Source organism: Apium graveolens, chromosome 4 (genome assembly GCF_009905375.1).
Source record: "Apium graveolens cultivar Ventura chromosome 4, ASM990537v1, whole genome shotgun sequence".
NCBI lineage: Eukaryota > Viridiplantae > Streptophyta > Magnoliopsida > Apiales > Apiaceae > Apium > Apium graveolens.
The window spans coordinates 14,839,480-14,851,700 of record NC_133650.1 but is presented as its reverse complement, the minus strand read 5'-3'; the positions used below and the strand labels follow the sequence as shown (position 1 = coordinate 14,851,700).

At 33.0% G+C, this 12,221-nt stretch overlaps 2 protein-coding genes across 2 annotated transcripts; one reads left to right on the top strand and one right to left on the bottom strand.

The window, feature by feature from the left end:
* Positions 1–5,619: 5,619 nt before the first annotated feature.
* Positions 5,620–9,000, bottom strand: LOC141717797 (aldehyde dehydrogenase family 3 member F1). Its single transcript, XM_074519993.1, has 10 exons — positions 8,738–9,000; positions 8,366–8,434; positions 7,802–7,898; positions 7,459–7,665; positions 7,113–7,237; positions 6,829–6,933; positions 6,564–6,736; positions 6,392–6,482; positions 6,164–6,313; positions 5,620–6,044 (listed from the first exon to the last, which is right to left on the bottom strand). The coding sequence occupies exons 1-10, from the start codon at positions 8,930–8,932 to the stop codon at positions 5,808–5,810; spliced, it is 1,449 nt and encodes a 482-aa protein (XP_074376094.1). The 5' UTR covers positions 8,933–9,000; the 3' UTR covers positions 5,620–5,807.
* Positions 9,001–9,579: 579 nt separating this feature from the next.
* Positions 9,580–11,884, top strand: LOC141717798 (agamous-like MADS-box protein TM6). Its single transcript, XM_074519994.1, has 7 exons — positions 9,580–10,157; positions 10,461–10,527; positions 10,673–10,734; positions 10,811–10,913; positions 11,130–11,171; positions 11,274–11,318; positions 11,426–11,884. The coding sequence occupies exons 1-7, from the start codon at positions 9,970–9,972 to the stop codon at positions 11,594–11,596; spliced, it is 678 nt and encodes a 225-aa protein (XP_074376095.1). The 5' UTR covers positions 9,580–9,969; the 3' UTR covers positions 11,597–11,884.
* The last annotated feature ends 337 nt before the right edge of the window (positions 11,885–12,221 follow it).

Genomic DNA, 12,221 nt, shown 5'->3' with positions numbered 1-12,221 from the left:
TGTAAAATTGCAATTTAGTACATGTAGTTTTAAGAACGATGCAGTTTGGTCCCTGTAGTTTGTAAATTTTACAAATAAAGGATTCCTGTTTATAAATTATTTAAAAATTATATTTCCTATTTATTTTAATTATAAAAATTCATTTTTAATTATTGAAAATTCCAAAAATTATTATTTTAATTCCAAAAATTATTTTTAATTCAAAAATAAATCTGAATTAATTAGTTAATTAATTTTAGTTAATAATTAATTGATTAATTGGTCAATTAATTCAAAAATTAATTGATTAATTGATTTAATCAATTATTAATTGATTTTAATTAATTATTTAATTAGATTTAATTATTTATAAATTATTTAAAAATTCTGAAAAATAATTTCGAGCTTTAAAATATTATTTTAAATTATTTTCAAGGCTCGATAATTATTATAAAATTATTTTGAAGCCAGATTTGGCCAACCGAACCCTGTTTATTGCTTTAAAATTTACCCAACGACCCGTTTTAATTCCGAAAAATATTTTAAAAATCATATTAAATACTCGAAAGCCTGTTTATGACGTGAGACTCCTTTATAAATGGAATGTCATTGATTGTTTGACGTGTTACGTGTTATATGTGATTTGTTGTTTGACTGTCGGTCTATATGTTCAGTGTTTACTTATTTTTAGCGTAACTTTCAATCCGTTAGTCGGATTTGGGTAAAACGAAGGGTAGATAGAAGTGTATACCGAATAGAATCGTATGAGTTGAGTATTGATAGATGTTTATGATATGTGAGCAGAAGAGGCAAAGCTTAGGAAAGGAAAACAAATAGTCGATGAGTAAGACGGTTGTGATTGGTAGTTAGTGAAGTATAGCAAGCTAGTACCAGACAAGTGTTCTGAACTTTCTCGAGATATATTGTAGATGATTGATAGTCATGTTTTATATTGCAAGTGCTTTGCAGCACTGAACCCTAAACCTTGATTCCAGTTATTGATCTCTGAACCGTAAACCTTATTCTTTCTAAACCATTGATTGTTGAATACCCGAATACAAACCACAGATATACGATACTACTCCGCAAATACATACAAACTAAATACCAACCACTGAATCAGATTGCTTACATATTCAAACCATTGTACCATATGCTTTGAAAGACCAAATCCTTATAACTTTGAAACTTTGATTCCTTTGTTATCCAATTCTTTCATTACCTGACAGTCATTCTTTAAAATTGCCATATTGTTCCTGGTAAAGATTGAAACCATCTCATTATTGGACATCCTATGTTGCTTATGATTTTGTTTATTGCTTTACATTGTTTACTCTGTTATTATGTTAGAATTGGATTGCTTTATAAAATTATGGACCAGATTCGTGGTCAGACCAGATTGGTGGTCAAGTTAGGCCCCCTTGGATCCAGTAATTAGAGCAGAGCTATGTGCCTTGCTCGGGGTTAGTGCGTGACTGATCAGCAGCCTAACCTTGGTTTTTAAAATAAAAATATAATATCCAATTCTAAATCATTAATCATTGTTCACTTGATACCTTAACTCTTTTCACTTGATGATCATTATTCTCAGTCTTGTCAATGTGACTTGCTGAGCTAGTTAGCTCATTTGTGCGATGTTGTTTATGTTCTTTTCCAGTTAAGAATGAACTTGTTGGTAGCGAGGATCCCCAATCCAGTGCGAGAGCTTGGGGTCCAGGTTGATCGAGTTAAGCTAGCTGACAGCTTTTGGAATAGTTTAAGTTTATGAAGTTTGTAATAATGGTTAATATTCAGTTGTAAGTTTGAATAGTTGGGATTTGGGCGTTTGTAATATAAGTGTGTGTGTGTGGCTTGTGTGCAGACTTTAACCTATTGCGATCTGTGGTAGTTGGTAAGTAGGGTCACTGCATATTATTATTATCTTTAATATTGTTATAAGTAGGTTATAATTAAGGTGTGTGTGTGTGGACCCCAAACTTCTGACCCGGGTTTGGAGGGCGCCACAGTTCTGGTCATTTGTATACAAATAATTTTGATACACTATAAACAAGAAATATATTAAATACGATAGTGAAATGAAAAAATATATACTACCTTCATCCCCTCATTTCTTTATGGGTTTTTTCACATGCTTAACACGCATTTTAAGGTAATTATAAATATATTTATGTAATTTATTTTTAAAATTTCTTTTTTTGTATTAAAGTTTGAACATCATATTCTTATTTAAAAGAAAAAAAATTAATTTTTTATGCAACTATATTTAATAAAAGCATTAAAGTGCGTGTCGAACCCTCGTCTCCCAATGTAAAAAATTGAGGGGGACGGAGGGAGTATAATATAGTGAAACAAAATGGGTAGAGTGATGAAATCGATTAATATTAAATGTATAAAGTGATTATGATGATAAAAAATAATGAATGTGATTGATTTCTATAGGATGTTGATACTTACACACTTTTAGAGCATCTCCGTTAAGGATAGGGTGGGGAAGTAATATCCCCGCTTCCGATTCACAAATTTGATACCGATTTCCGAACCCGTCGCGAATCCTGATCGGGAATTATTTTTTCCCCGACCCAAGCCCCACGGGGAGATTCGGGAAATTTGCTTTTTATTTAAAAACATAATAATGTAGTATTATTTTTTATATTTTTTAATAAAAAATAATCTACTAATTCTTAATATATAAATGTATTGATATATATATATCATATTTTTAAATCAAATAAAATTAAAATTGATTTATAATAGAAATAAAGGACCAATTATAAATTGTAAAAAAATATTTTACTATATTATATAATATAAAAAAATAATCAATAAATTTTATATTATTTTATATTCTAATAATATTACAAAAGTTATCGATTTTTAATAATTAATTTCATTTGATATATATATATATATTTATATATATACACACAATCGGGGTCGGGAATCGGGGCGTGGAGACACTAATCACCACCCCGCCTCAATCCCTGAAATTTTTATAAAAATAATTTCGATCTCTGCCCCTTCCCCGAAAAATTCCCCGAATCCCCAACCCCAATGGGGTGGGGATTGGATCGGGATCGGGCGGGACGAGTTGAATGCCCATCCCTATCTCCAATTGGGTGCTAAACCAAAATACTAATATATTATTATTTTTTTCTTTCAATTGAATTTTTAGCACACTTCTATCAAAATTTATTTTAACAATTAGCACTCAAAGTTGTCAAATTATTTGAATACAAATACAATGAAAAATAGATATCAAAATACATATCTTTATTATAATAAATAACATTATTACCATTTGGGGATGGTGTTAGGGCACGGATGGAAAGTTATTTATCATCATTTTGGTAATAAATAAATAATTTTGGTTGGCTATCATTTTGGCAACACGTTGAAGATGTTCTTAGTTGATTATTTTAAACTTTTTTCACGTATTTGATCATAATAATCTTAATTTTGGTATTTCTTTTTTAGTTATTTGTATCATATCATACATTTTATTTTACTATAATTATTGGTGAAATTAAATAAGTTAAATTATAAAAACAGTTATTGCAGGGAATCAAATCTTAGGTTGGAGTGAAATTAGTTAATATAAATAGTAAAATTTGGTATTTGATACTATTTCTGTTCTATTTATTATTAATAAAACATATAATTTGGTATCTTGATTTATTTTATTTTATTTTATTGTATTAAACTGTAAAAATAAAAACTCCATCCCTATTATGTTGAAAAGGTCAGCCACATTATAACTATTTATTTTATAAACTTATTATGACTCTTCCTTAAATTTTTCTATATTATTACATTATGATATTTTATCAAATTATGATATTTAATACCACATATATATTAAATAAATTATCCGAAAATCAACTTCTATATATCAACCTGTACAATTTTACAATGTACAATAACAGAATATTAGAAAGAAGTACAATACAATTGATTTCTAATTAAATGAAATAAATATTAAAATTTAATTGAATAAATACTTAAATATGGGATCAAAAGATAATACAAGGGATAGTGCAACCATCAATCGAGGAGTGTGTAATTATCACCACGTATTTAGAATTGAATGAATTGATGGACATTAAAAAACTGTATAAAAATGAGGGAGCACCTAGCATAAATGTGTAGTATGATTATAGTAATTGATTTAAATTTTTACCACCAACCAAGAATGTTATAGTTGTTGAGCTATTATCTATCTTTTAAGAAAAGGAGAATTTGGTTTTTATCCAAACAACACATAGGCTTCTTGTTCAATGTTGATCGATATAAGTTCTATTTTAACATCATGCAATTACGCGAGTTCATTTTCACGTCCAACATTCACTAATCTCTTTACAAAATTAGAAAATTATTGAAAGAGATTAAGAAGTGGTTTAGAAAAATCAGTAATACTTGCTAGCAAATGACTTCTGCAGATTGAAAAATACAATAGGACTGGAAAGAAGAAGTGTACCAAATTTAACAAAAAAAAAGAGCAAGTGTGCAGTGTATCAGCATGTAGGCATTATTTGATCTTCAGAGACAGTCAGCTAGCTAGTGTGTTGGGGATCACCTATCGCCTATATCACATTTCCCAATGTTAACGAACCATCTCTGTTACTTAAAATAATTTAATTTTTATGCGTATAATTGGACTAACCAATTTAGTACACATCCTGTTTCACAAATTTGCCAAGTAATTGTCTGCAAATATAGTTGATGCATGTAATGCTTGTTATGTGAGGAGAATGACGAGACAGTGTTAAAGCAGTCGCTTTTTTACTTTTCCCCACTTTAATAAACTACTGCTAGACTAGTGATCAACTCGAGTTTCACGGTATAAAGTAGACACCCCATCTTTACCAAATTAATAACATGTTATATTACTGTTTATTCCCATGTTTACCATGTGCAATGCACTCAAATTTTAGTACTACTCGGCTTCTTTAACATTATTTTGCAAGAATACATTACCCAGATATGTTCATATATCTGGTGATCCGATCGGTGGCAGAATCGGGGAGAAGCTAACGTAGTTTGAAGTCTTGGATGAGCACAAATTGTATTAGTTTTCGAATTTTAGTTCTAGGTCTTTTTGATTACTGGTTCAGCCACCATATACGATTAATGTTTCAATGTTTAATGTATATGTTGTTCATCACCGTTAATTATGGTATGGCTAAAGATCACGCGTTTGAATTTTTACTCTTAGACTCTAACTTAAAAATCTACATAAAAAATTTCCGAAAATTTGTCACCATTCTTTTCAATTTATGCATTTACAAATTTGTAGCCGGAGAAACTGGTGTTACTGGAAGTGATGTCGTGACATATTAGGTGGGATAGTTCCATAAGACGAAAAACAAGTTATACCAGTAGTTGCTTGATGATAGAGGGAAAGAAAATCTTTAGCTAACTTGTAGATGGACAATTGCATACTTTGTACTAGGCAATAGCCAATAAGGCATTCTTGATGGTCTTTGTAGCTAGATAACAGAATCCAGTTCGTATGATTGTTTAGTTTCTCAGTTTGTAGCTGGATAAGATTATATTCCAGTGTTGCAGCTGATTGTTTCATTGTAATCAGGCCATATACAGTCTGTGAATTTTTCTGAGTCTTCTGCAGTTCAACTAAATTCATGCGCAGTACTAAATTTTGTTGAGATTTGCACGATTATTCTGCTCAAGTTCAACAGAATCTAATAAACAAGGTTTAAGCTTCCGGCTACACATGTGTAGAATGTAAATTAACCACAAGTTTCTTGAATCTCATTATTTTAGACAGTAGTGTGTTGTACAGTCCTGTCACACAGAAGGTCCTATGTAAACTATCTCTTTAAGCCCAAATAGAGCAAGATCAGCCCCCAGTAATCGTACATGTAAGCCAACCTCAAGAACTTCATTTTGAAATCTATCCATGGGGGGTGTCTTGCCCCTAGTTCTAAGTGGAAGCTTCTGTGCAGAACTGCTTTCTCGTGGCTGAATGCATCGAATGAGTACTTTCCATGATATCTTCCAAACCCGCTCTGCCCAACACCTCCAAATGGTAAACCATCACACACAAACTGCAAATTTTAACACGTCCCATACATTATTTTGCAGCTGTAGTGAATATCTCATTGATGTGTTCAATTACAATAAAATAAAAGATACATGAAACAACAAAGGAGAGATGGACTAGTACTTGAATTATGGTGTCATTGAAAGTAACACTTCCAGAAGATGTTTCAGTGACTATCGCTTTCTTGAATGCATCATCTTTGGTAAATGCATATATGGCAAGAGGCTTTGGCCTCGAGTTTATGAACTCGATGCTGTCCTTAATTTTATCCAACTACAGATCAACATTTAGAACAGAGTTGGTAAGTAACTTCTAGCTATTTCTTATGAATATTGAAATAATATTTCTTACTGTGATGATTGGAAGCAATGGGCCAAAAATTTCCTCTTGCATGATCTCAGAATCAAGAGGAGGATCCAATAAGATAGTTGGTTCAATAATCCTGTCACAGTAAAAAAATATACGTTAGTTAGCTGCCTTTCACCAAATTGTAGAAGTTGGTAAACACTTTCAAGAGTTATACAAATTTTCTTCATCTATTTTTCCACCATAAACAATAGAAGATGCGACGGCAGGGTCTTCCATAAGATTGCACAATCGATTGAAATGGTGCTTGTTGACTATTTTGCTGAGATTCTTCAAACTCTTCACATTTTCACCATAAAACCTTTGAACGGTCTTTTTCAATAATTCTACCTGAATAGCTTAAACTAACCCTTAGTATTAAAAATTGTAAGAAATTCCACACTAAGGTTCAAAAACATATAGTAATATACTATATCTCATACCAGGGTTGATGAAAATTTGTGTTCCACAAGGATATAATCAATGGCTATACAGGCTTGTCCATTGCACGCACCCCACTTTCCTGCAGCTATTCGTTTGGCAGCCACCTTGAAGCCCAAAGTACAAATGTGATTAGCATACAAGAATTGACCTGTTTAATTTAATCACGCGGTCTTTCTCATATATGTTCTTATTAAGTGATGGAGTAATATATTGCCTCTACTGCAGAAAGATCGAGTTATACATGCAATTTGTGAATATGAGAGTACTATCTAGAAAAGGCAACCTTCAAATCTAAGGAGGCAGAGAGGGAGTCCACGATAGTTGGACATTTTCCTCCAAGCTCGAGTATAACTGGTGTTAAATGATTCAATGCTGCAGCCATGATAATCCTGGCCACTCGTGCACTTCCTGAACATAGCATATATAGTCATTTACATAATCTAAATTAACAATTAACAGAAAGTTTACAGAAAGATGTGGCGAATAGTAAAAAACTGTGAAATTTACTTTGATCCTGTTCTTCTTCATTAAAAATTGTTAGAAGCAGGTCAGTGAGTTAGTTGAATTCCTGTTTATTGAACGCAGAGTTAATTGGATACATATGATAAACTAACAATCACAGATCATACCAGTGAAGAAGATTTTGTCCCATTTCTGCTGGAGCAGATTTCCAGCTATGTCTACTCCACCTTCAACGACTTTTATGGCTTTGCTGTCCAAGTAAACCGGGATTGTTTTAGCTAGAAAGGCAGAAGTTTCCGGGGCGAGCTCAGAAGGTTTTATGACCACGGTGTTCCCTGCAGAAATGGCTCCAACCAATGGGTCCAAGGCCAATGCTGCGAGTAAGGGAGTCTTTTGTTATCAAGCAGATTAATTGTTTTCCGCCACTATAGTTGAGATCAAACAATTGAGAAACTTGCTTACAATTTATCTGACTAACTGATAGGAAGCTTAAAATTTAATCAGACTTACTAATAGGAAAGTTCCAAGAAACAAATATAAGCACAATGCCTAGAGGTTCTGGCAGCACTTCTGCTCTTGATGGGAAAAACAACCAGGGTAATTGACTCTGGCCAAAGAAGCAAAAATCATTGATAAATATGACAGAAGATGTCTTAAAATTTCACATGCTACTAGTGTAACAGTGTCGTGATACTAAGTATCTAGATTTGATGTATTTGTCATGCTCAACTAGGTGTTATTTCCTAAAGTTTAGTATTAGCTGATCTCTCATCGTATCATGTTAAGTTAACAACATTCCTATAATTAGACAGTACTAACCAATGTGCTTAATTGGATCATATTCATATATCGCTATTCTTTAACACAGAATCACTGTCAAAGTGATTAGGTTATTAAATTTAAGAGGATCCTGAATTTCCTTGGCCTCAACTTCTCGACTAAGTTTCTCTCAGTTCAGAAGTGTAAAAATTCGAAAGTAATCCTTTTTATGGATAAAGATGCAACAAGCCAAGCTACTTCATCCCATAGTATAGCATAAACCTAAATTTATTTAGAGATTAAAAAATAACATACATTTTTGGTAGCCATCCATTTGTCGATGCAGGACAAAGCATATATTGCAGATTTCTTCACTACTCCAATCTGCAGCAAATAGATTCCCAACAGAGAGTTATTGTTTGATTATACATAGTCAAAGTTTTGCAGAAAAGGGGAATTAGTGCTATAGGATAATTATCAAGTGGCCTTCTATCACTCCATGAACTCAAATCCAAATCATCAGTTTTGGATTTTTGCACATATTTCCTTTGGCAAATAATACTCCTTTAAAGAAGTACTCAATTACACATAAAAGTTTACAAACATTTAAAAACATAAGCAAATAGACGTGTTCAACTGCACAAGGATTAGATATCGAAGGAAAAAGGAGCAATTTAAATCACTTACTTCATCACGATAAACTTCAACAGGGTGTTTCCCGAGATCATGCTGAAGAGCTTGAAAGATTTGGTCCTCATTTTCATTAAGAAGTCTGAGGATTGCTTGAAGTTGGGATTTTCTCCAAGCAGCATCTCTTGTTCTTCCACTACTCAAACTTTGTCTCAGTTCACTCAGGTTAATACTCATTTCCACTTGATCCATTTTTTGGTGTGACAACACAAAAATGAATTCAACTCTTCTTTGCTTATTACCAAAAGAAGCATGTTTACCATACACTCATATATATTAAAATAGAGGAGTACAGTTTTAGTTGGCAACATTAACTTTGTCACCAATATTTTGCTTGTTGTACCATTTCTAACAACTAACTGTTTTATTAATTAGCTAAAAAATCTACCAACTGTATTAATAGCATGCCCAACTTGCTAACCCTTTTAGTCTTTTGCACACATTTGATTATGTAGAAATTTTGAATGGGAAGAAAATTCTAGAAATGTTAGGACCAATGGTACATGCAATATCCACTTCAAAATATTATCATCATTGTTAAGAAAAATCTTAAGAATGTAAATTAGTGAGAACATATAACAAATAACAAGAACTAAAACGTTATATATTTTCTTAGATAAACAAGACTGGGAGGGGGTGTTAATCTTAGGTCGTGTTAGTAAACAGGTCAATTTCATTCATTCTAAAATTTGTTACGGTGTAATAAACATATTTGAGTTAATAAAGTCATGTTTGTGTAATTTACATATTTTTCCCGTGTTGATTATCAAGTTGGGTGTGGCTTGTGTGTCAGAGTTTGCCACTCTTTACGGTGCAAGTCAGTGGAGACTCAAGACATTACTGGGCTGAGTACATGTGATGTGGCTTTTCCTGTACTGAATCAGCTTGGCCAAGGTGACAAGCTACTAGAACTTATGTCACCTTATGATGGGGTACCACCATATACAATGTTTTAATTCATATGTGTAAGCTATAACAATTGTAGTTACACTACAATCCTTCTTTCTAAGTGACTTTGCAGAAATAGTAAGGCTATTCTCTACCTTTAACTTCAGCTTCAGCAACCTCATTTGTCAAAACATGTATACGGTGGAATAATTCCATCATCCTCATATCTCTATTATTGTTGTGGTGATTGGTGGTGTATTTATATTATGTGCACAACAAGATAGATAATATAAGGAGGGGAGATAGACAGAGATTTAGAGACAAGGTGAGAAGAGATCAACATGGGTCGTGGGAAAATAGAGATCAAGAAAATAGAAAACAGAACAAGCAGGCAAGTGACTTACTCTAAGCGAAGAAATGGCATCTTCAAGAAAGCTCAAGAACTTCATGTGCTGTGTGATGCTAAGATTTCTATCATCATGTTCTCCAATACTGGCAAACTCCACGAGTACACCAGTCCCAACACTTCGTGAGTTCTCTCTCTCTCTCTCTCTCTCTCTCTCTCTCTCTCTCTCTCTCTCTCTCTCTCTCCCTCTCTCCCTCTCTCTCTCCCTCCCTCTCTCCCTCTCTCTCTCTCCCTCCCTCCCTATCTATCTCTCTCTCTCTCTCCCTCTCTCCCTTTTCTTTTTTACCTGGCAAACTGAATAAGCTCAATACGTTAACAATAATAATATGTAGCTAGGAAACGATATTAAACTGAATTAAAAAAATACTACTACTTATTTTTGAACATGTTTTGTATGCTTTGTGTTTGTTTTTGGTTAATATTTAGGACGAAAAAGATTTATGATCAGTATCAGAGGACTCAAGGTTGTGATTTATGGAGCACGCACTACGAGGTGTGTCTTTATTTTGTTCTATATCTGTTTCACTGGCTGTGCTCAATCTGCAAATTATTAGGCAATCCAAATTCTAACCAACTAAATAAACTAGTTTATAATTTTATCTTTATACACAATGATATGGTTTGTCTGACTCGTGTAGAATATGCAAGAAACCTTAAGAAAAATGAAAGAGATCAACAGAAGACTCCGGAATGAGATCGGGTAAATTAGCAAATATTACTAAGACGCTGTGATATATAGATTTGTACAGAATTTTTAAAATTTGTTAATTCAACAGCATAAGAGTTGGTAATGGTGATTTGAGCAATATGAAGGAAACCGAACTGTACCGAATTGAGCAGAAGATGGAAGACTCTGTTGCCATCATACGCGAGCGCAAGGTTACTCTTAACTTAAGTTTTACCAGTATAATATTGGTAGAATTAGCCAGTTAACATATTATGCAAGGTTCAAACATCTTTAAGTAATTCAATAAACATTTAAACGTGGACTCCATAGTTAAGGTTTTGAGTATGTACTCTCTAATTTTATAGTGTTATCTCTGTTCTGTGTATGTTACCTGATGAAATTGGTGCTTGATATGTTAATTGTTACAGTACCACGTGATAAAAACTCAAACTGATACATGCAAGAAGAAGGTCAGTACTACACTTGTAGTTTATCAGTTCGTGTTCCTGTTTAGAAATTTGGATATAGTGAAAGTTGCAGAATAGTTAGCTTGATCTGCTTGGTGTGTGCAGGTGAGGAACTTGGAGGAAGTGCATGGAAATCTCCTACTTGACTTTGTAAGATGCACAAAATTATAAGTATTTAGCATACATGATTCTGATAAGCTACAATGATTTTTTCTGAGTGCTGGGTTATTTTGTGATCATATTTGTGATGTATACAGGACGCAATATGCCTAATGGATCCGAGGTACGCAGCACTGAAGGATGATGGAAGAGCATACGAAATAGATCCTGTTGTTTCATATGGAAATGGAATGTATAATCACCGGTATTATGCTAACTTTAACCAAGGTGATGGTGCATCAGGTGGCCCTGACCTGCGCCTAGCTTGATTCTCTGTGTTTGCGGGTGTGCACACATTATCATGTTCTAGTTTAATCAAAATCATCTGTGTTTGATTAAAATTATCAGCTAGTTTACTGGATATCTAATTTATCTGAGGACCTGTATGGAAGAATCTGATGTTCTAAAGCATTTCTCTTCAGGATGGCTTTGTAATGTGTTACTTAAGCACTGTCACGAGAAACAACTGAGTTGTTTCTCTTCAGGATGGCTTGATCTGTTTCGCTCCCAGTTCTTTTCTGGTTTTTGCATGTATTTCACTCTTATTTTCCCTTGCCTTTTCCTCTTGAAAAAATATGGCACTGCAGAAGTTAAAAATAACAAACACATATTTCTTTTTACTTTCTAAAATAATATGGAGAATACAATCTTAATCCAGAAATAATTTATCGTAAACTCGAGTTATGATGCGTGCTCATTTATTCCCTCATGCGCGGTGAGATAATTCGATTGATAAAAACTTATTTCTTCTCGTTTAACCTTTCGGTCTCAAAAATCAATTTCCGCTTATATCGAAATTTATTAGAATATATATTGTGATCCACAATCTGCAAGTAATACAAACAAAATATATGAATAACAGAAAGAACAATAAAAATGATCTAAAAGGAGAAG

Bases quoted from the DNA above. Each gene is read 5' to 3' on its own strand.
- LOC141717797 (XM_074519993.1), bottom strand. From the start codon at position 8,932: ATGGATCAAGTGGAAATGAGTATTAACCTGAGTGAACTGAGACAAAGT. The intron at 8,435-8,737 runs GTAAGTGATTTA...TATTTGCTGCAG, and splicing joins TTGAAGTTTATCGTGATGAA to ATTGGAGTAGTGAAGAAATC. The intron at 7,238-7,458 runs GTATGATCTGTG...TGCTATGTTCAG, and splicing joins GGACAAAATCTTCTTCACTG to GAAGTGCACGAGTGGCCAGG.
- LOC141717798 (XM_074519994.1), top strand. From the start codon at position 9,970: ATGGGTCGTGGGAAAATAGAGATCAAGAAAATAGAAAACAGAACAAGC. The intron at 10,528-10,672 runs GTGTGTCTTTAT...TGACTCGTGTAG, and splicing joins TATGGAGCACGCACTACGAG to AATATGCAAGAAACCTTAAG. The intron at 10,914-11,129 runs GTTACTCTTAAC...TAATTGTTACAG, and splicing joins CCATCATACGCGAGCGCAAG to TACCACGTGATAAAAACTCA.